Source organism: Morone saxatilis, unplaced genomic scaffold, assembly GCF_004916995.1.
Source record: "Morone saxatilis isolate NCDOM2014 unplaced genomic scaffold, NCSU_SB_2.0 Contig7, whole genome shotgun sequence".
Taxonomy (NCBI): Eukaryota; Metazoa; Chordata; class Actinopteri; family Moronidae; genus Morone; species Morone saxatilis.
In genome coordinates this window covers 1687213-1711206 of record NW_023340246.1, presented here as the reverse complement: position 1 = coordinate 1711206, position 23994 = coordinate 1687213, and the positions used below count along the sequence as shown (strand labels likewise).

The following is a 23994-nucleotide window of genomic DNA, read 5'->3' as shown; positions in this document are numbered from 1 at the left end:
TTATAAAAGGGGGGGAACAAATTTTTTAATGGCGGGGGAAAATGTTTTTTCCAAATAATTAGGGGGAAAGCTTTTAAGGGGGGGAACCCAAAATACAAGGGGCCAGGGGAAAGTTGTTGGCCTGGGGGTTTTTTTTTCATTTTTTTTTTTTTTGTTTTTTTCCCCTTCCAAAAAAACATTTTTTCCCCAAAAAAAGAGGGGGAAAAGGGAAAAAAAAAAATAAATTTTCCCCTTTGGGGCCACCCCAAAGCTTGAAGGAAAAGGGGGGGGGGAAGGGGAAAGGGGGGGCAAAACCCCCCCCAACACTAAAAATGGAATTATTCCAAAAAAATTTTATCCGGTTTTCAACTTAAAAAAAAAACCTCCCCAAAAAAAATTTCAGGGTTTTTGGGGGGGGGAAAGGGTTAATTTTTTGTGGTGTTGGTTTAGTTTTTTTTTTTTTAACCCCAAAAAAAAAAAAAAAAAAAAAAAAAACCCCTTTCTTTAAAAATTTTCCTGGTTTTCTTTTTCCAACCCCCAAACTTTTGGAATTTGGGGGTGTTTTTTTTTCAATTTTTTTTTTAACCAAAAAAAAAGGAACCCCCCCAAAGGGGTTTGTATTTTTGATTAAAAAAAAAAAAGGGTTGTAAACAATTTTTTAAAAAATTCCAGATTTTTTAAAAATTCAACCCAAAAAACCCCCAAAATCCATTTAAAAAGGGTTTAATTTTTTTTACCACTTCCCCATTGGGGGGCCAAGGGGGGGGGGGGACTCGGACCTTGGGCGTATTCCAAAGGGGGGGGCAAAAAAAAAAAAAGGGGGGATTTTTAAAAGCCAAAAAAAGGGGGTTGCCAAAATTTTTTGGGGGGCAATTTTTAAAAATAAAAAAAAAAAAACAGGCCCCAAAAAAAAACAAAAAAAAAAAAAAAAAACAAAAAAAACAAAAAAAAAAAAAAAGGCAGAAAAAAAAAAAAAAAAAAAGGCCCAAAAGGAAGGTAAAAAATTAAAAAAAAAAAAAAAACCCTTTGGAAGGGTTGGGAAATGTTCCCTTGGGTTTCTTGGCTTTTTCTTTGTTTCCATTTTTTTTTAATGGTTTTACCAAAACCAGTTTAAATTTTTTTTCAAAAATTTCCCCCAAAAATATTTTTTTGGGGGGCTTGGGGGCCCGTTTAAAATTACCAAGGGGCTTGGGTTTTTTTTTGCTTGGGGTTGGGGGAGGGTAAAATGGGAAAAAGGGGATTTAAAAAATTTTTAAAAAGTTTGAACCTTTTTTGCAAAAACCAAAAAATTGGGCTGGTAATTGGGTAAAAATTAAAAGGGGGAATTTAAATGGAGGCTCCGCTTTTTATGCTTTTTTTTCCATTTTTAAGTGATTATGCCAAGTCATCCAAGAAAGTGGGGAAATTAACTTTCAGACTTTTTATTGTGTTTTTTTGTTTATTCTTGTATTGTTATTTAAGAGGCCCCCCCGAAGGCTCCATCTTTACGGGTGAAAAGTCCTCAAGCAGCCAGAGCCATAATGAATCAGGTCCTTCGTGGTCAGGCGGACAGTCTCAGTGGGACTGCTCCCCTACTTTCAGTGAACCTTCTTAGAGAATTAAAAGCCCCATTTTAATGTTCTCGCCATCAACAAATACTATATTTGGCTCCAACGATTAAAGAACACTGGTCACAAATTCTAGGAGCTAGAATGGAAAACGAATCACTGCTTTAACTTGTTTCATCAATCATAATTATTTGTGTCTTACTGTCTTTCATACTTGTGCATTTGTTTGTTTCAACCTCCTTTGTATGGTTGCTCCGTTACATTACGACACACATCGCACATTCTTTAGTCCTGGAAAGATGGGATCCCTCCTCTATTTTCTTTATCACTCGTATTGTTTTTACTTTTTTTGTAACCCACAAATTAAACAAAACACAATCCCACATTAACAAAATACATAACGCAAATAATGAAACACTAACAACAAAAGTTTTTTTATGCTTTTGCTTTTTGTTTTTTGTATTCTCTTCTTTCTGTTGTGATTTTGCACTTCATATGGCCACCGTACTAAAGCCCTCAGACGTTTGTGATTATGGCATTAATAACTAAAATATTCACATTGATTGACTTTTTTTCTCCATGTTTTTGGTGCTGGAATAAATAATAAGAGAACATATTTGTGGGCTGATCAAGTCCAACTTAGGTAATAAATTACTCAGTACTGTAATTGTCCTTGAGGTACTAAGTTACTCTACTTCATTACTTGTCTATCACCAACAATCCAGGGAGTAAAATGTTGTACATTTTTACTACATTTATCTCACTACTTTGGGAGGGGCTCGACCCCTAGGTAATTAATCGTAAACCAGTATATAATCAGGTCTATAAGAATACATTTTGCTGCATGGTCGGATAATTACTATTCTGACTGATATATTACTTCTGGGTTTTTCATAGGAATTGGGGACCACTTCGATTACTAGTAATTGAATATTTTTACTGTATTTAATGGTATTGGTGCTTTTATTTTAAGTAAATGATCTGAATATTTCTTCACCACAATAAAGATGATGTGCACATCCAACTGAGAATGGACAGTCGAAGTAGGAGACATCTTGTGTCCAGCAGGAACAAAATCCATGCAAGCTATTCAGGATTTTCTGGAATTTTTAATGACGTATTGACGCGGGGACGTAGCATGGAATGTTTAGAGGATTCTTAATTTTGCACTCTAAAACCACTAACCTACAGTTTTACGAGCTCGCCTAATTAAAACTCTTAAACACCGTTGTGTTTATCGCTCAACAAATTATATATAGAGCATCGCGAAGTGAGTAAATTAAACAAACCTATACCTCGTTGATTGATAGAGAAAAAGCTACTTCCCCCTAACTCAATTGTAACACATTTGTTAAACATAATGTGCACGTTGTTAAAAATAGATAAGTTCATTTAACTCAAAGAAATTGCTTGAGAATCTGATTACGTCAAAGATTAAAACTAACTAATTTGTAAGTTAAAAAGCATTCTTTGATTTAAGAGTTTTATAATTTTTAACTGTGGGTAAAAACACGAATTTTAAAGTCACCACTAACCTTCATTTTGTAATTTTTTATTTGTATGGTAAAAAAAGAATTACTTTGAAGTACTTTAATCAGAAATGTTTGTAACTTATCAAACTAAACTCGACGTCACTTAAAATTACTAGTAAAAGCTGCTTCATCAATAATAATTTAAAATTAAGTTTGTGAAATTTTATGATGTAATTCGTTTTAACATTTTTTTCAAGTTAAAATAACTTGCAAATTGTTTTTAAGAGTGTGGTAATTGTTTGCTGTTTTTTTTTTTTTTTNNATATCAGACACACATTTTTGTTCCAGACTTTTTTTTTGCATATACATAGGCTACCTTATTACATGTCTGGAAAATAAATAAATAAAATAAAAAGCTTTGTGCATGGGGAGAACCTCACAGACAGCTGCCTAGTTTGCCTCTGTGACAGGTTGGCCCTTGCCAAAAGCCCCCCACCTCCTTCTCCTGGCCACCAACATTGCTGGGCCACTCTACATAGTTTATCTCCCAGGATGAGAGTGAGTCTAAACTCTTTATTTAGTAACACCCACACAGGAGTTTTCTGGCTGATTAGACCCCTGCTCAGCACTGTGTGGGTTTATATTTGACTGACATCTTTCTGAGTCTCCTGTTAGCTTTGTTTCAACTCTTAGGGCAGGACAAATGACATCTTTATCACTCTCATTGGTAACCTAATAAATTCCCATCTGGCCCACCTTCAGCCTGGGCAGAGGTCTAATCAGCCAGATAACTGGAAACACTGTGACTTCTGCAACATAAAGCTTGTCACATAAGAAACAGAAAATGTTGCTCCGGGTGGGTGGAAATGTGTGTTTGGATGATAAATATAACAAAGTTTTCATGTTTCAAAGTAGGAAAACGAACTTTACAGAGTGTTTTTTAGAGGATCTGTTTCAACCTCCCAGAATCCTCTTTGCCTTGGTGTTTTAGGTGTGTGTGTGTTTGTGTCGAGACACCAACTGCAATGAGCATCTCTCGCCCTTTTCCTGAAGAAAACCAAAAATATCTAAACCCAGTTGTGACAACATTTCCTCCGCCGTGCACCCACCCTCCCCCCTCCAACCCATCCACCTCCACGCGCCCATTGGCCCTCCCTTCTCATGACGCTCCCTTCCGCGCATCACGATTGGACCATCCCTCCGCCCGTCTGTTTGACTGACACCCCGGCAGCCACAGTCTCCTCCCAGCGGCAGCAGACGCTATTTGAGTGGGGACCAGCGGATTGTTGTACATAGAGCCGGTTTAGTGTCGTCAATGGGAAGCACGCGAGACGGTGGCAAAGCGAGTTACGGTCTACATTGAAAACACCGCGGCTGCACCATGCTCTCCAGGTCCATCCCGTATCTGTGGATTACAGTTTGCCTTCATTTATTCTGTCATGTAGACAGCGGGGAAGCGCAGAATGCGAAGGAAGGTAAGTTCTTAAAGTTTGGACTTTTCCATCCCGTCGCATTTGGAAGACATCCTCCAGAATTAACGGAGATATGTCCAAATCCAGCAGACAGCTTCCTCCTTTCCCCCCCGATTTTCTCTTTAAACCCTACTCGATTTCTTCTTTTTATTAATTCAAAATGTGGATGTTTTATATCCAACCCAGTGCCGTCGGATGAGGCCGGTGTGCGGGGATGACAGCGCCGTCTGTTCCCGGGCTGTTTGCGAGCGTCCTCTCGGTGTTTTTACGCACGGCAGTTAAACGCCGTGGAACGCTGACTAGACGCAGGAGCTCTTGTTTTTTATTTTACTCTAATTAGCCTGCTCGTTAAAGATTAACAATGTGTCACGACTAACTAGGTACCAGCAGCGGATCGATCGTCGCAGCAGGCTCGCCTCGCTGGAAGTGAGTGAGCCGTATGTGTGGACGCAGTTTCGGGAGGGTTTTATTTCCTCCAAAGTGGCCTCGGCTCTCACCGTCCTGTCTAGTCTTGTCCATGGAAGAGAAAAACAGGAGACTGACGCGGAGCCGTTATCTGACTCAGACCTTCAAGTTGGCCAGAACCAAGGTTGTAAAACAGCAAAATAAGAGAGGGTTTAAATAAACTCCAAATAGATGAAAATTGGCACTTTTAATTGATCAGATTCTGTTTCAATTAATGCTATTATGTTCTGCGTAAAAACAGATAAATCTCAGGGCAGGTATTGATGTTCTCAGCACAGAAACTACAGTGTAATAACGGAGCGCGGTGTGGATGCAATAGCTCATATGCATTGTATTTCCTCGCTGTTTATTTGCGGGATTTCGCAGTCTCCTGTAAAATATAACCGGAGCATATTTTTTTTTACGGCGGTGCGTCCTGGCTGTTGCCCCCCTCCCATGTTAGAACTGTCTGCTGATATTAAATACAATTAAAACAACTTCATTTTTATGGAAGCCGCCGCGCTCGGTGCCGCGTTGCGCTCCCGCTCGCTTCCAGAACATAAAACAGGCAGATTTTCTACAAATCTCCTTCTCGGATTAGAACTGTTAGATGTAGTTTCGGGGCCGTTGTGAGCTGCAAATATCCCCGAGTTTAAGCGCATACATGTACTGTAGGCGGTGTGCGTCGGGAAGGAAGCCGCTGATTTGACCTTAACGCAACAACTTCCACTCCAGAAATTAGTTTGAATAAACTGGTGCGTAAAATCCATATATAACAGAATAAATGCTTAAATCTTATGCGTAATGATTCCGGATACATTATAATATGCGTTTCTGCTTCCACACTCTTTATTTCTTCTGTATGCACGCTGTCAGTGTCTTCATTTGTCTCCCAGGAAGTCCCCTCCACAAGAGGACCTGTCTGCTGCAGTGTACATATATTCTTATTTTTGCTTAAGCTGCTGCTGCTGCTAGAAATTAGGTCACGGTTTATATGCGCTATAGATATCGATGTGTGGCCTATCAGTAATACCCAGCCCGGTGCCCCGGTGAGATTTAACCACCTGCTTCTCGGTTCTCCTGTCACTAGTGATTCTGCTGGACTCCAAGGCACAGCAGACAGAACTGGAGTGGATCTCCTATCCTCCCAATGGGGTAAGTCTGCAGAATCTCTGCATCGTTGGCACACAGGATGTACTCCACATCTATACATATTTTTTTCCCTCCCTGCTTCCTCTGATGTCCCACATCTGTGATAGGAATAATGATATATAAGGGAGGCATGAAACATACATAAGGATCAGTTCGCAAAAGTCTTCCTAAAATAAAAAGATAAAGAATGCAAGAGGTCATTTCTGCTGCTAAACTCAGCCGGCTTTTGGCATTCAGAGCACAGAGGCCTTAAGCAAACCACTTCCAACTTGCTACTCTGATTAAAAGCCGGCTGTGAGAAACTTTTTAAATAAATAATGTGAGCAGAAGCAGATAAACTGAGTGCAATCATTCTTTAAAGATGTGTTTGTGCGATAAAACAATGCAACTGCTAATCCCCCTTCATTCACTGCAGTTTATTGTAAAGACAACTGCCTGAAATGATGATATTTCATACACCTCTCTCATATTCATTACAGTGGAATCCCCTCCAGCTTGATTGCCAATCATTAGATGTCTGTTTCACATCTAAATTCAACATGGCGACGATGTCTAATGGATGTGTTTATTCACAAATGTATGTCTTCTTCTTTCAGTGGGAAGAGATCAGCGGCTTGGACGAGAACTATACTCCCATTCGCACATACCAGGTTTGCCAAGTCATGGAGCCCAATCAGAATAATTGGCTTCGGACTAACTGGATAGAGAAGGGCAATGCCCAGAGAATTTTTGTGGAACTGAAGTTCACCTTGAGGGATTGTAACAGCCTACCCGGTGTGGTGGGCACGTGCAAGGAGACGTTCAACTTGTATTACCAGGAAACAGATTCCGAGGTGGGCAGGAGCTTACGAGAGAACCAGTATGTGAAAATTGACACGATCGCCGCGGATGAAAGCTTCACCCAGGGTGACTTGGGCGAGAGGAAGATGAAGCTGAATACAGAAGTACGCATAATTGGCCCCCTGTCCAGGCGTGGCTTCTACCTGGCCTTCCAGGATGTAGGGGCGTGCATCGCTCTGGTCTCTGTCAAAGTGTATTACAAGAAGTGCTGGTCTATCATCGAGAACCTGGCCACGTTCCCGGACACTGTGACGGGGTCGGAGTTCTCCTCGCTGGTGGAGGTCGAAGGCATGTGCGTGAGCGACGCCGAGGAGGAGGCAGACAACTCTCCCAAGATGCACTGCAGCGCCGAAGGGGAATGGCTGGTGCCCATTGGGAAATGTATATGCAAGGCTGGATTTCATCAGAAGGGGGACGCGTGTGAACGTGAGTGCCTGTTCCTTTTCTGCCATGATCAGAGTGAAATGTATTTTTAGGAGTAATTTAATTGACTCATTAGCATTCCCAGATATTTTTTCTCTCGTTGAATTAACTTTTGAAAAACAGCAAAGGTGTGCCAAAAAGACGTGCAATAAACTGGGGAGTATTTGTGATTTGATTATGCAAAGCAGGTAAATGATAATTTAGGCATCGCTGGATGAATAGATGTGTTGGCAAATGGGATTAAAGCAGCTGATTTGACAGCAGTAAAGATGGATAAAGTACTGAGGCCAAACATCCCCCAGTGTAATAATTGGAATCCGTGTTAATTGATTACGAGGCTCTTAATTTATGGCCATGATTCTGTTGACACTGGGATTAAATAATAACTTGAGTTTCGGCTCGAACACTCCTCTCTTTGCCACTGGCAGTGAGCCAAGGCAATCACTAGCAGAATACACAGGTCTAAAGGAAGTCCAGCCAGTCTTTCAGTATCTTTCCAGCCCGGCCAAATGACCCTGACAGAGAGGGAAAACAAATAACCGTCGTACTGTGACATTTAGGCCTCGGGATATTTATGAAGGAGCCTAACAGGAAGGGCAAACGCAAACGTGGCTCATTTGTGCATTGTTGTGTTGCCGGATCACGCCACTACAATTAACAAGAACATGCTCTCTGTCATTCTGAACGCTCAGAGGATTATTTTTAGTGGCCACCTGACTTGAAAGATAAATATCACTGTGGATTAAAAGGGGGGCGACTTAGGTCAGAGAACTTAAGTGGCCTGCCTTGTCAGCCAAGCCTTTTTTTTTTTTGGCGAAGTGGGCAACCTCAATCTAAGCAGCTTATGAGGAGCAGCAGCCAGTAATAATTGAATGGAATGCATCTAAGAACAAATTAGTGTCCCTGGCAGACAAGCTTTTATGCCACGCTGTCATCCATTAGGGACCCCACTGAGGGAGGTGTGTTAATGAAATATATTAGGCCATGTAATTTAGAGCAACACAGCCCGCCTCAAGTTGTGCCACGTCTCTAATGTTAGCAGGCTATCGCTGATTCAACCCCACGGAGCTCCTTTTTATTGTTCTTGTTGTTTTTAATATGCATAGATGTAAGATCCAGTTGTGCCCTTTGGTGGAAAGAAAGCCCACTATTTATTTCCACAGGGAGAGCGATGCAGCATAACAACCAGCAGCTCTGGCCACCTTTTCTTATTACGTCTTGGTGCAAAGCTCTCAGAACAGAATACTGTTGCATCTCTCTAACAATTAATCTGTTCATGTGTCGACTAAAACTACCTAGATCTAGGTAGCGGTACAGTGAACCTACCTTCAGGTTGTTTTAGGCCCGAGGAAGAAGGCTCCTTAATGTGTATGTGGATCAAATTCCGGTCTTGACACTGCACCTTTATGAGCTTTATCTCCACCGAGGCATGAGCAGCCTTTGTATTAAGGGGTAGTTAATCTAAATAAAATGAGAATCACGGTGCACTATCAGCACTTCTTCCAGCAGCTCCACTGACATTAAATTGTCCATTCAGTAGTTTCCCTCAGCACAATCTAAAAGCTATTCAAAGTATTTCTATCAGCTGAACAGTGTAGCAATAAGTCCAAGTGGCTGTGACCGTTAAAAATGTGAAATCTTGGCATTTCGACCTGAGACTAGCTTGTCTTAGTGGTGTTAAAGTACATCTTTATAATGGTGCCTCGTGGCAATTCTGCACCTTTTAGTGTAAAGGCTTCAGTATGCTTCAAACAAACTAAGTGTGGTCTCAAGACGTCTAAAGGCAAAAAGTGTTTGTACCTGCTTTTAATGGCCAAACTGGAAGAAGGGTTGGACAGCATGTCTTCATAGAGAGGAGGAGGGGAGGTGTTGCACTCATTTGTACAAAAAAAAGGTATGGTTAAAAAAAAGAGAGCTTGAGAACTAACTCAGACTCATCCTACTTTCACACCTCCATACACCTGGCCTTGGCTGTGTAAAGTGGATATAACTCATAATATTGGTTCTGGAAAGTTACAAAAGTTGCAAACACCCCTTCCGTCATTTGAATGGGGGGGCTTTGTTTGGAGCAATCTGAGGCTGTATCCAGGATTTAGACAATTCTGACTCACATTTTCATGTAACTGTTGAAACATATTTTCTGTAGATTCTATCTCCCTACATGCTCAAATGGAAAAGCATGTAAACAGTCGGACTCCCAAACTCTGATGTCAGAAAGGTGTGGGGGCAGAGGCTCTCAGATGCCATTGAAAGATCTGACAGGCACTTCTCTTGAAGCATGCTGATGCATTTAGACAGTCCTTAACTGGCTTATTTTAGTATCTGCAGTATGCTATGATTATAACATGGCTGCCGAGTAAAATATTCTGCTGGGGGGCGGGTGCAGGTGGAGTAAGCGAGTTTAGCTGTCAGTCATGTCATATGAGGAGCCCCCTCTGTGGATGCAAAGGCCTCCTCCGAAACGTGTTGTGATCCACTCATTCATCACCGTCAGCAAAGAGGGACCCCCTTGTCTTTCACCCCTGCACACCCCCCCTCATCTCTCTTTAACTCTTTGTGTGGCAATCTGTGGCAGTAAATGTCACTCTTCTTTTCCGCCCGCTGCGTTCAGTGGTCTCAGTGTAATGGGTGTTGAAAAAGGCCAGTTGAAGTGTCCCTGCAGCCTGCGCGGGCTTCATTTTGCGAAGAAGTACGTGTTGTGAAAATAGCGCCCATTCATCCGCTGGTCTTGTTTAGCGCTGGCTACTGGTTGCAATGGAGCCACAGAGTCGTTAGACAGAGAGAGGGCCCTTGTGGGAGGACATTGACCCCTTTGTTTTGCTCAATCCCGGGAATGTATGTTGTCCGATTTTGACACATCACATCATTGTGGCACTAAATAACCAGTGCCTGAGAAATGATTAACTGTTGACCCTCGACCAGAAAAGGGAGAGGCCTCTGTCTGGTGGAAAACAGATAAAACAGGCCCTATCTCACTGCTATCGGTGCATGCTAACAAGAGAATTAATGAGAGGATACAGCATCCTGTAAGCGCTGGCACCATCCATCTTGACTGTCAGGGAGTTGGACAGAAGTTAGTTGGAGACTGATTGATGATTGAGCCCCCCGAGGGAAGGGGCTGAGCAGTTGGGGTTTGACCACAACAGTTAACGTGTATGGAGGCCACCAGGCGGCCTGGGCAGGCAGGCCTGGAGGAGAAGCTGCACTTAGCATTTCAAATGAAGCCAGGAAGCCAAGAGTCAGGAGGTCCTCATACATCTTGATGCTCCCCTGATTGATAAGGTGTGAATTTAATACACCAAATGGCTGTCTTTTACAACTGCTCCAGAGCTTAATTATGCAAATGACAGGTGTGCGCCGAATCCACAGGAGACCCAAATGGACCTAAATGGACCTAAATCACTCAAGATTTAAATAAATTGGTGATGGATGGGAGCTTGTCCTGTCACTGCCAGTGTCTGCTTCCTGTGAATGCTAGCATTCTTCCACAGCCCAGGGCTTTTTCCCCTGTTGTCTTGGCCTAGCAGGTAGCAGTGAGACACAGATTCTTTGCTCAGGATGTTGCTACCAATACAACTGCCAGTGTCCGAAAATTGATCACCTAGGGAAGGACTTTGAGACATGAGATTTGGAGAAACTAAAATGTTTAGAATTGATCATTTAAGTCATATATGAAGCAACATGCCAATCATTCCCTGGTACTAGCTTCTCAGACGCGAGCATTTGCTGTCTTTCTCTTCTTTATACCACTGTAAATGGAAAGTGATTAGGTCGGACAAAACAAGAATTTGAGACATCGAAGGCTTCAGCTTTGGCTCTGGTGATGTTATTTTTTACTGTTTTCTGACATTTCACAGACTAAACAACTCATTTAGCATTATTTTCTTACATTTTGCTTGAATGTATAAACTATTTTCTTGATTTATCAATTAAATGTTCTATTAAGGTCTATAAAATGAAAATTGGCCATCATATTACTTGAATTATTTGAATGTGTTGTTTTCTCCAACCCCAAAGATATTTGGTGCACTATCATAAAAAAAAAAACTAAGAACAGATCAGATTTTGTAGCTTTTATTGGACTGCAGAGGCAGACAGGAACGGGGAAGAGAGAGGTATGATGTGCAACAGAGGTCGACGAACCACTGGCGTTGCGGCAGCCATGCAGAATGTGCCATAACCATTAGGCTACCGAGGCACTCCGACCATTTTTGCTTGAAAATTACATAAATGATGAATTGATTATCAAAATTGTTTGAAGATTTACTGTTCATTGATTATTATAAATACGTTAATATTTGAGATTAAGTTGGATTTTCAGGGTTATTAGTGTACATGTACATATCTCTGATTTTGATGTTGAAGAGTTACTGTATTTCTCAATCAAAGGTTCAGTTTTTGCAGCAGAGAGAACAAAAGGCCAGTACAAGGGTGTTACATTTTAGTTGAAGTTGCTTTACTGAGAACAGATGTAGACTTGTCTTCATGACCAGAAGATATTACTATATTCCTGTACAGTCCTTCTGCTCTATCTAATTCCTACTCATTAGTCGAGACTAAACCACAGCTACTTCCTCAGAGGACGACGTGGAGGCAGAATATTTGAAATCGTGCTTTGGCAAGCTGTAATAAAGAGTATTTATTTTTCTTCCTCATCCATTGCCCCCCTTTTTAAATATACACTTCCAAATGAGAAGTAAAAGCGAGGAGAAGTTGTTTCCTGGGATACTCTTGCTTGAGCTGGTGCCAGCAGCGCTTTCTGTGGGATCCGGCTGCCCTGTCAACACGTCAAATTAAATACAAATGCCTCATTTTACATACGAAAAAACTTTCACCAGGAGGCTCATTCACAAAGTTGTTTAGCTTGGTAAATATTTGCCAAATATTTGAAAGTTACATTCATATAAACTGCACCGATTCATATGCTGGAACAAAGGCAGGAAAACAGAAGGGCTGTCACAACTAATTATTAGCTCCAACTGGTTTTCAGATTCATAGATATCACACTGAGGTAAAGACGGATCTAAAATACACTATCTCAGCACAGAGAACTGATCTTTAAGAAGGACGCATTGCCAGTGTCTGGTCACTGGTAATAGGTTTGTCTCTCACCTCTGCTGATAAGCTACAGCTACTGACTCATGCATACATGAATATCAAGTAGCCGATGGAAAAGCTCAGTCCACTCAACTGTTGTAAGTACACAAACCTTGTTCAGGAAACACTATTAGCAGCAAGAAAAACAAATCTCGTGAGATGTTTTCGAAATACTAGTCACCTTATGGTTATTTACTTTTAACACTTGAACCCTAGGCTGTTTTTGCTCAGTTTTCTCTTTATTTATTTACAGGATTATGGCATAGTCACTACTTGGCCATATATTGTGGTCTTCTGACTAATATAAAAGAAATACCAGTCAGCAGTCAGTGGCACTATACATGCTGTAGGACAGTTGTTATATAAAGGTTTTACATAATTTGACATTGTTTAAAGGTTTTCAACACAGGGCAAATATCTGTATATTGATGGATAGAGGAGAGTGATGCAAGGATATAAAACCATGTAGGTAAGACTTTTTATGACTTAGTCCTGTCAAAAAATTGATGTCCAACAATCACATGGATTACTTTTGACACTGACGAAAAGGTCTAGATTTGCTGACTTTGTTTAAAGCATTTGAGGCATTTAGATGCCAAACCTGCTATTTAATGCTATTTCAATAAGTCAGCAAGAAAAAACGAGAGTGATGACTTATTGGTATCTAGGTCTTGGAATTTGACCCACCAGTCCAAATTGGAGACCCTACGTTACACACATGAATAGACAGAATCCAAGTAAACAGCCCTCATTCTCACGCAAACAAAGACATATGGTCAGCTATCCTGGTTGGAGACTTTGTTAACCCCCCCATAATGGGAGACCTCCATGGCAATTCCATCAGATAGTGATATTTCCAAGGTGACACCGTGGTCCGCAGTTGCCCATGATGAGGTCAGTGAATATTAACTTCATTTACACATGGCTGCAGACCAGCGGAGCGCCACAATGGAGGCTTGCCTGTTGTGTTTAGTAACATGAGCGCCCTGGCTGACAGGACACTGTCAAGAAGGAAGATGGATGATCGAAGCAGTTGACCCCTGATCGCCAGAAGAGTCACCTCTCCGGCCCCCTCTCCCTGCATGACAAAAGAGCCCTCCCCGTAGTGCAGCGGCCCTCATCTCCACTTGCACTAACAGGTTCAGACATCTCCATCGATCCACGCTTCCATACCCCTTGCAATCTAAGCTCCTGCCCTTTTTAGCTATCCAAACTGTGGCACAGATGTCTTTTTTGTAATTGCTTGCCTGGTGACTGCTTGAGAGGGATGTGATCAGACAGGCGAACTCCATGTCAGAAGACAATGTCTTTGGTGTTCTGTGTAGTGCCCCTGTGGCATGAGGGTGAAAGTGATATGTGACAGGGCCCAGGGTCTCGCCACCTTAAGAGGCAGCGGTGAGGGCCCTGTTGTCAGTGGAGCTGCTCCTCTGGGACGCTTCAGACCACTGGCTCTGTACTTCAATCTTCCTTTAAGAGGACAATCGATAACTTATTACATAACTTCGCACTTTTTCCCACTTCCATCCAGAGCAGAGGAAAGAGGACTTAAAATGTGCTTAGGATGGTTCTGTTGCAGGAAACTCTGCTCTTTCTTTCAGAGAGTTGTGCTAAAATAAGACAGCTTGGCAAAACAGGAGGTTATCCAATGTTTGTGTAACCGGAGTGGGAGAATAAACAACTTTAGGGCTCATCTAATGATTATGTAAATGATCTAATCATCTGCCAGTGATTTTCTAGACTATTCGATGAATTATTTGGTCTATTAAATGTCAGAAAATAGCAAAAAATGCCCATCACAAGTTCCCAGAGCATAACAAAAATTACTCATTCTCTGTCTACCTACCCTGTCTATCTAAAATATCTGCATAGCTCAATACTACTAGCAGTATTATAGTTGGCTGAACGAATAATTTAAGAGCAAATCAGGTCTGCATCAGTCCTCGTGTGCATCTGAGCCCAAGCTGTTGTCTTTGTGTCAGGCGAGACCACGGGGGCAGTGACGAGCTGTTAGTTTGACATTGTTCCATTCCTTTTTATCACAGCTCTGGGACCGGGGGGTAGGGTGGTGGTGGTGGATTGGGACTGGCGGGGGCTGGGTCAGGATTGTTGGTAGGCATTGGCACAATTCAGATAATGCTCAGTTGCTGACTGGGAACATTTTCAGTGCCGATTTTGCTTTGGCTGCAGGGGGCTTTGGATCGGCCAGACCTTTGGACCCCGTGCTTTCATCCTAGAATGCAGAGCCCCCTCCCGCTCATCTGTGGTGTCTTTCAGCACCGTTCCCTTTTTAGAACTGACCACCTCCTCCATTAAAGGTAGCCGCCTGGCTGGCCTTAAGGACTCTCTCTTCTGTTTCCATGTGAGTTAAATGAACTAAACAAAAGACGATTAGGTAGGGACATTTTCCATGTCACTGAGGATCCATTTCAAAAAGCTCAGTCCGCATGATAGCTCAAAGAAGCAGAGACCTCTTAGAGGACTGTGCACAGACTTGAGATACAGCTCCAGCTCAGGCAGAGTGAGAGGCTGTAAATTTACTGATGTAATGGATTTAATCTTAAAATGCCCTTCATTTTCCACCTCCAAATCCAAGCAGTAAATCAGCAGGAGTGCTGAAAGATAAAACAGGTGTTCAAGTTTGTTGTTTGTAATTTGTATTTCAGTAAAATAGCTGAAGCACTCGTCTTTAGTGATACTTTAGTCTTTTTATATTTTACTCAAAGTATGTATACTGTGTGTATTTACATGTTGCTTATGCATGGTCTTGGCTTTGGAATTATTCTAGATTTTTCCACATAAAAACTTCCAAATAACTCTCTCTACCTGCCTCTCAGTGCTTTCTGACTTTGCTACCATTTTCTGTGGCACTTAGCCCCAAACCCATTGGTTCCTACTAAAATAAACCGGGTCACACATAGATATATGTTCCTTTAAAAGGTTCTGCAATTTCTTAAAACAGCTGGTGTTTAGCAAGCATTACTCAAACAGGAGTAAATAGTGCATTTGTTGAGGACTATTTTCAGCTGTGGATTAATACACATTTGTTGTTTGAGCAGGACAGTGCATAAGGGAGGGACGGACAACTGTGGTTTTGGTCTTTTGGCAATATTCTTTATAGGTTCAGTTCTCCCCAATTACCAAAAACACATTTACTCACGTACCTCTAGAGGTATCTAGCCATGCAGATGGTTTTGTTTTTTAGTTTTAGTTTTGAAGTGTCTGTTTCTAAGATTTCTGCCTCCAGCCGAATAAAATAGAGGTGAATTCCATTTGTAGTGCTCACAGCTTTGGTACATTAAAAAAAAATCAATAGCAACATTTATATACAGAACTGTCCTGGATATTTTGGATAATCCACACAAACTGTTGTTGTAGGGACTATTTCACCTCCACTGTATTGGGGTGGAGGCATAAATCATAGTCAAAGACTTCAAATACCACTAGAGGTAAGTAAGAAAATACTGTATGTCTCTTTGAAACTTTGGTTGAACTGACCCTTAGAAACCTCCTATAAGTAGTTACTTGTTTCATACAGAGGCTAACATGAGACAAATATAAATTAATTAAATAAACTAATATAAATGTGGATTACCGCAAGTTATGGTTCATTAGTTTTCTGTTTATTTCCAAATTGTGCCTTTTACATCAAACTGCGTGGACTGGCTGTAGTGTTGCTTGTAGCGCCATAGCAGAAGCATTAGCTCAAATTTTTACTATAACTTAATCAGTGCCTGGCTTTGATCTTTGCTGTGAACAACCAGGCAGGCACTTCCTTTGGGTTTTTCTCTGCTCAGAGGGCAAAGCTGCGTGCCCTCCAACACAGTGTAAGGGAATGCTAATCTTCTCTTTGTTTCTCATGGAAAGCTACTTATCTCCCGCTAAGCACAGGTACCTCGGATGAATGGGTTGGTTGTCTGCATGTGTGGAGTGCAGCAGCAGCCAGACAGAGCCATTCCAAGTATGTGTGGGGTGAAGGGAGGATCCGGCTCAATATGACATCAGATTCTTTAACCGTTTAAAGTCGTGTTTTAGTGCTCCTTAAAATGGGACTTCTTTTTTTGGCCTTATTGTAACCATGTCGTCGGTTCCCTCCTTCTTTCCCGAAGCCCCACTGGAGGTATTCGAAATGAGCTTGTTTGGAAGGGGTTTGACATTGAAACTCGATCTCCGTCCCGTGAAGAGATTTTCAGCACGGCCTCAGTTCTTTTCCTTTCTCTTTGTGTGATCTGCCACTGTTTCCCGGAGCTGGATAGGCGCCTCGCCTCTCATAGGTGGGAGATTAACATGTCTACCGGCAAAAACCCAGCTGCTGAGCATCTCTTTCTTTATTGAAAAAAAAAAAGATTTAGAGCAGTGCAACGGGCCCGGAGGAAAAAGGAAAAATCTGCAAACACCTGCTGCTTCCTTTGTTGCTCTCGTTATCTGACTAAAAAAACAAAACATGTTTGAGTATGAAAAGTACAAACCACAAAAAAATCTTTTTTAGCATAATATTAGTAACTTTTAATACTGTTTAGTTGATGCAAAGCTATGAACACAATGTCAACAAGCACTGCAGTAAGCTTAATAAATAACTCATAGCCTCTTTTGAGGTGCACTTGATTTCTCTAAAACCTTTGCAGCTACAAAAGTCCACACATCACCAGCAAGATGAGATCAATTGAGCTGTCTTTTGGCTTTTCAAGTAGAAGAAATACACTCAGCCAGGATTTTTTCCCAGGTCTGCCTGCCTGTGTTGCTCTGAAATTACTCACAAGACATACTGCCTCTTACACTGGAGAGGAAAACACCACAGGCTTTAGTCCATAAAAGAGATGCAGCCATAGTTCAGTATGCATAAAATGCCAGTAAACAGAGCCTGATGAATGTCCACGCCGAGGCCCACTATTTATTGAGGCAAAGAACATAAGTCACATCTAATCAGAGCAACACACATAGGCCCCGGGCTACATTAATGCATAAGAAATAAGCTCTGCGTGAGCTATTGACATCCTTCTCTATAGTCGGAACGTACGGTCATGGTCCTAATCGTATGCCCTGAAAGTAAAACCGAAAAACATAAAGCACGAGTTGGGTTTTTAAATAGCATTTCATGGTTGTCTGAACATCTAGCCAGACACAGGGTGTTTTGAAATAGCTGACAGAGAATGTTTATGGCAGTATTAACAGCGGATTGCAGTGTAATAGAAGCGATCAGACGAGTTTGAGGGAGAAAAGTCCTTTGTTTTTCACAGGTGGCACTGGGTAGCAGGAATATTTCTTTTGGCAACAACCGAAATGTGTCTGTACCACAGGGTGCTGCAAAATGGTCAAGTACCAAAAGCCTGGCATTAGAGTTCTGGTCAGATCTTGTTTACTTATTCTTTAAACAGGTTGTTAATTATTTAAAATATGTATTTTATTTAAGCAAATCTCTTGTGTGGCTGGTTATGTTTAGACACATTTACTATTTGATATAGGCAAATTTTCCAAAGAGTAAAAATGTGTCTCTGGCCAATGTGTTTGGTATTCCCATGATAGAAAAAACTACCCCTCCACGGATTTAATATGTGAAAGCTTGATTCATTTATGAATATGTCTTAAAACTAGATTTTGACATGCAACCTTTTACAAGCCAGGTTCAGGGAAGACCCACTTTACAGTTTCTATCACTATTGAGCTTTAGTGGTGCATGTTGCTAAATTAGCACAAGCTGGTTGACACACGGTAAAGCTGTAACTTTCTGGGGCCTGCTCTGCATGATTGGTAATCCAGCCATGCATCTAAGAAGTTTGGCTTCTTTTGTTAGTTGAGAAAATGAAAGGATTTGTCAAAAAAAACATCTGGCATAAAATATTCCAAAATCAAGCTTTTTGTCTGCAGCTTTTGACCACATCCCATGGCCCTCTTTAGCAAATGGAAATCTAGCTGGAAAAACATGTTTGTGTTAAAAAAAAAGGCATTGCAAAAAAGTACCATTTTGGTGTCGGCACGAAAACTCTGTAATCTCTCTATGATCTGCATCAGAATATAAAAAATATATAGATATTTCAAAGGATACCCAGCCTTGCTCAGAGGTATGCATAGAGGCCAGTTTAGCATTGGATGTCACAATCGTGCAGACAAAAGAGAGGACAGTTGGAGGAAACATACTCTTATAAACCACAGGCGACAGGCTCCCCATCGTACCAGGCCTGTGTTTAGAGATGATATTTATAAAGACGTTTCCCTATCGGAACGGCAGCGGCAATGGCGAACGTTTCACAGAAAGAATTGCTGTTTTTTGAAATAAGAAAATAAACTGTTTCCTTTATCACGCTTGACCCGTTCCACCTGGCATTCATCAGTGGCGGGGCCTGCATGTTGGTCCTGTCGGCTGCTCTCCTCCCTTTGCCTCTTTTATCACTCTAATGGGGTGCTATCTCCAGGCTGCTCTCTCCGGGTCTCCGCAGCCCCTGCTTGGCTCCCTTTAGCATGCATTCTTTCCACATCCATCTCGACACACGGGCGGATTTAACACATAATCAGGCCGGACGGGAGGGCAGTCGGAGAAGGGGGTAGGCCCAGCCCTGACAGGACTCATCATGCTTGGACCGTGGAGACAGAAAGGCCCACACTAGTCATTCTCACTCTGGCTCTGGTAGTCTGCAAAAAAACAGCGGGAATCTCCCACAGTCACACACTGCAGCTCACTTTGAGCCCAGTCCGCAACTATATTGAGACAGATGGGGAGAAACTCAATATCCCAGCTGCCCTGCTTGGACCAGCTCGAGTCCACCGTGCTCAGTAGTAATAAGGATTGTAACCTTGATTGGATTTGTGGGCCGCAAACAAGCGAGGAAGCTCAGATTCCAGTTTCTTCAAGACAGGGTGTCGTTAGACGTTTTGGTACCAAAACAATCGTTTTTTTTACACTTTCTGATACCTTAAATTCAAGTTATACTTTCTACATCTATATAGCACCACACACCAACTGAACTGATTTGTTGGTTAAAGGGGGTTTGTTTTCAAGTTTTTGTAAATACTGGAGCTTTGTATCATTTGAAATGTTTCAATACGGGTGCCACTATGATACATTAGTTTTGGTGCCACTACAGTACCTGAATTCCAATACTAAAACAACAATGTATGAGTTACTTTTTGATCCAAAACCCTAAAAAAAAATACTTTCTGACCTGCATAGCCTCGAGGGTCCACATGACCTAAATACTGTAATATGCCCTTCCAGTGGGGTCTGAAATTCTGACCAAGCATTCTTGGTCATATTTGATACATTACAGTTTTTGATTCTTGATGCCATGGGCGTATTTCGGTTGGCACGTCACTTTACCAACAAGCCCCAGAAAATATATAGAAAACTGCACAGAAAAGTAAAAGGGCAAATTTGGAATCCAGTCTGTTAGCAAAGGCACAAGATTAACTGAGGAAGAAAAAAACACCAAGCACTATGGCGTCACCCCCAGACAAGGGAAATGATTATTTTCTATTTTGGCCTAGAAGGGATATGTCAGGCTGTCGCATAAGGAGTCATTGGCACTCTCCCCTCCTCCCTTGCTGTCCCTCACCCAGAGTGTCATGATACTGCCAAAGCGTGAGAGAAACTGGATGTAATTCAAGAATGTTAAGAAGCTCAGCTCAGGGGAAAAAGAAATAAACCGAGATCTTACAAAAATATAGAAATCCGTTTTTCCCCTTTTCTTGTGTATGCGTGTCTGCATAAGATAAGGAGACTTTGTTTTATTCTCTGGGCCAGTATGTGCTGTGATTGAGACATTATAGTCACAGGAGCGTTTGATTATCTCTATCCCACTGCTCTGAGGACCTCTCCTTTCTCAGGCTCTTCTTCCTCTCTTTGTATAAAATTGCTGACTGCAGCTTGCCCCNNCCCCCCCCCCCATCACTGAATGAAAGTGCTTGACCACTGGAAGGGAAATTACAGATGCCGGTTCTGTAGCCTGCCGAGGAGCTGGCTGGAATGTAAGACTATTTTTTTCCCTTCTCTCTGCTTAACCTCAACCTGCTTCTCTAAGGACTAACTAATTTCTCAGTGTTGTAAATAAGCCGGCTGTTGTGTCTGCTGCAGAGCTTTTTTAACGGGCCCGTGTCAACAAGTACAAGCCATTAGTCGGCCTTTAGTAGAAGACCAGACTTACATAAATGGCCCTTTTTTCACTCTTATAGATTTTACATTACAAATGTAATTACACTTTGGACTGTAAGTCCTCTTGTCCTTGCAAGTAGTAAAGAGTTTTGAGTTTTGTATAATGTTTTAACATGTTTGCGTGTCAGTGTTTGCCAGTAAGGTGTCAGTCATTTTGTCAGTGAAGAAGGCTACTTGGTGTAATTACCTTGTAGATATTTCCACTCGGAAGAAAAAGAGTTACTGCAGGGACAAACGACAAGGAACCTCTCACTCACTATCATCCCATCGTGGTGTGTCAGTCTGAGAGTTCTGCTGCGGCATCTGCTGCCAGGAACGGAAACTCGCCGGCAGCTAGTCGGTGTGCGTCGTGCTGCTCCTCCCGCCGCTGGGACACGAATGCTGGGCCGGGACGGCTGTGTTTGTACTTGTCACTCAATACACTGCCAGTGGTGGGGAGAGCTGCAGAAACACTTACTTGCCTGTGTCATGCAGGCATTCAAATTTTGAGGCCTCATTTGCCGCTTTGTTGCTTCTGTAAACATTTCCGGGTGCCAAGCGCAGTCGGACGTACTGATAAACACATGGGCTTTTTCTGAAAAAAAAAAGCAAAGAAAATGAACTGTGTTTTGCTCGTGAGATTGAGTTAAAGGGCAAGTCCAGTTTTGATTAACTGGACTTGGCCTTTTGTACTTTGGGCCATAATTTCTATCAGTTACGACAACACTGAACTCAAAATTTAATAATTAATAATAATAATAATAATTTATTACAGGAAACATGGCAACAGTGAAGTCCAATGGGGCAAAAAACAGAGACAGGGAGGCGATCAGGCGAGTTGTAAACAAGCCGACAGTAAAAATAGCACAGGTGCCAATACTGACCCTTTTTAGTGGTTTAGGGATTGGTCACTGGACAGCAGTAGTTGTCTTTTCTGTCCATTTTCTGGCATGAGCTAATATTTTCTCTATAAAGCCACTGAAAATAAGAGTGAAGTTGTAATTGATTAGCATTTTCCAGTAAAGCTGTGTAGCCCCTTCCCAGAATTGTGCTCGTCCTAATCTGCACTGTGGATCCTCTTGTCTGCTGGAGTAGTGGTCGCGATGGGAGATAGCCTCAGTCCCTGCAGGGCTTTCCCCCTCCGCACACCGGCCACCCAGCAGATGAGCTTTCAGAAACCCAAAGGCAAACAGACACGCTGGCTTATCAGAATGTTTAAACAGCCCGGCATGGTGGGAGAAAGCACGGTCTTAGACGGGATCTAGCCAATCTTTAACCTGCTGGAGAAAGCCCTTCAGTGTCATTATCAACATCCATGGGGGAGTGTTTACACTGCGTATCAGATACTGCAACTATGGTTTCCTTTGCTGTTTGTCAAATGTTATCGCTCATCAGGACTGTACATACAGTAAAAAGCAGCTAGATATTATGAGTAGGCACTTATAGGCTCTGTGTGTATGTTTCGCCTGGTCAGCATTAAAGACCTACCGCTCACAGCCTCCTTGTGGCTCTGTTTTCAATTACCGGCTTGAAAAGGTAAAGAAAGATTAGAGATAAAATCATGTTTTTTTCCTCTTGAAAAAAAAGGCCTTGTTTCATGAAGGCTGCGGCGGTGCAATAAATGGAGAATGACAGGGCTTTCATGTAGCTGGAATGGGGATATCGTGAGCCCAGGCCTCTTCTTCATGCCACTCTGGAACTCGAATGCCTCTATCCTTCTCATTCTGGACCTGTCACAGAAGGTGGTGGCCAATATATTCCCCCTGGAGAAAGGAAATAAAAAAAGTAGCAGAACTGAGATCTGTAATGGGGGGATGCCCAGATTGTTTAAGAAATCATGTGGCCTAGATTGCAGTTTTTCACTCAGGCTTAGCTGTGTTTTGCACACATGGTCGGTCACTGTGGATTAGTCGACTTGGAGGCTAAAATAGTCAGACCCAGAATAGACTTTTTACTCCTTTTACTGGTATTTAAACATTAACTTGACAAATTTGTGTGATCTGCTGTGAGGCTGCTATGAATCACTGTATTCTGTTTGCTATTTATGTCCCGCCTTTGTCGTTTGCTTCCATGGCTCTTTTGGGACCTGAGAATCATTTGTGACTTTAGAAAAATGGTGGGTGGGTGAATTATTTGGGTTTAAGAGCGTAATTCTTAAATTACTATCTCACCAAACAGGCAGCGACGAGTCTTTCTTGATTAGTCATATCTGTCTGAGGTTTGTTTACCGCCGTGGTCAAAGGTATAATGTTGAAATGATCCATGTGCTTGTGCTCAATATGTACGCTTATCTCTACGCTCTGCAGAAGAATGTTTCTTCTCAGAGATAGCACTTGTTATGAACAAGTCAGACCTCTTTACTGACCTGAGAATTTGTCAGAATAAAAATAGCGTTATTATTTCCCTTTCAAACTGAGGATCCCTGGGCTAGTGCTTCAGCGTGAGCTTTGCGATACCATTTCGTGGCTCAGCCTGCTTGATGAAGCCTGAGGTGGACAGGTTTGTTCAAATACTGGCTGCTTCGGGGTGTGAACGCAATGGTTTGTTCTGTCATGCCCTCTTCATGATGGGAACTCAGGTGTGAATTGAGGAGTCGTTAAGACTGCTTTTGCACAGGACTAATATCACCTCGAGACATTCTGGGATTTTGTAATCACTGCTGAGATCATCAGGGAATGTAATCCTGTGTGAACCTGGCTTACCTGGGGTTTACTAAATAAAAAATGCTGTGAGAATTTCTATTAAGTTTCTGGTTATTGGTGGGTATAATTACAAATATGTTGAAACCAGTGTGGCTGTATTAACCCATTAGAGGAGCCAGGGGCATAAATGAGCTGTGGGCCCCTACAAGTGCAAAGAGTTTTGGTCCCTATGCAAAATTATCCATTCTTAAAGTAGTACGTTTTAAGAATGTAAACATGTTTTTCCATTAAATTCATTTTTTTTCATTGAAACATACTACAAGGAGTTTTTAACTGGTTATGAAACAGTCTGAATGTAATACTGATGCCTCTGTTAGTGTTTTGAGCAGGTTCCATTCAAGATTCTTGGTTTCCACCAGTTTTGAGCAGAACCATTATAATCAAGGATGCTTAATCATTAGAGGATGTTACACAATGCACAATGACCTATAGAATACCAAAGAAAACCTACATTTTATTGGTTGGGAACAAACTTTTTGGGTTCCAAATCAATTTATTTTTTATCAAAATACTCCAAACAGTTCAAAGTAGGTGCGTGAACCAGAACAGAGGCAGTTTCTTGTTGGTAGAAAAGGCCTATCATGCTCCTTCTCCAACAAACTATCTCTGGTTCTTGAACCGGTTCCATTCAAGATTCTTGGAACCAGAAATACTGGAGACTGCAGACTTTGGATTGTGACCTGAAAGAAATGATGAGTTTGAAAATTGTTGAAAACATTTGGGATAATGTATGAACACAGCTCAACT

General features: G+C 41.8%; 1 protein-coding gene across 2 annotated transcripts in view; it reads left to right on the top strand.

The window, feature by feature from the left end:
- The first annotated feature begins 4301 nt into the window (after positions 1-4301).
- The window catches only part of epha7 (eph receptor A7), a 98373-nt gene continuing 78680 nt past the window's right edge, over positions 4302-23994 (top strand). For both annotated transcript variants that reach the window (XM_035678669.1, XM_035678668.1), the window contains exons 1-3: positions 4302-4473; positions 6005-6069; positions 6663-7332. In XM_035678669.1, the coding sequence (XP_035534562.1) occupies positions 4380-4473; positions 6005-6069; positions 6663-7332 (829 nt within the window). In that variant the 5' untranslated portion in view covers positions 4302-4379. The remainder of the gene's footprint in view (positions 4474-6004; positions 6070-6662; positions 7333-23994) is intronic.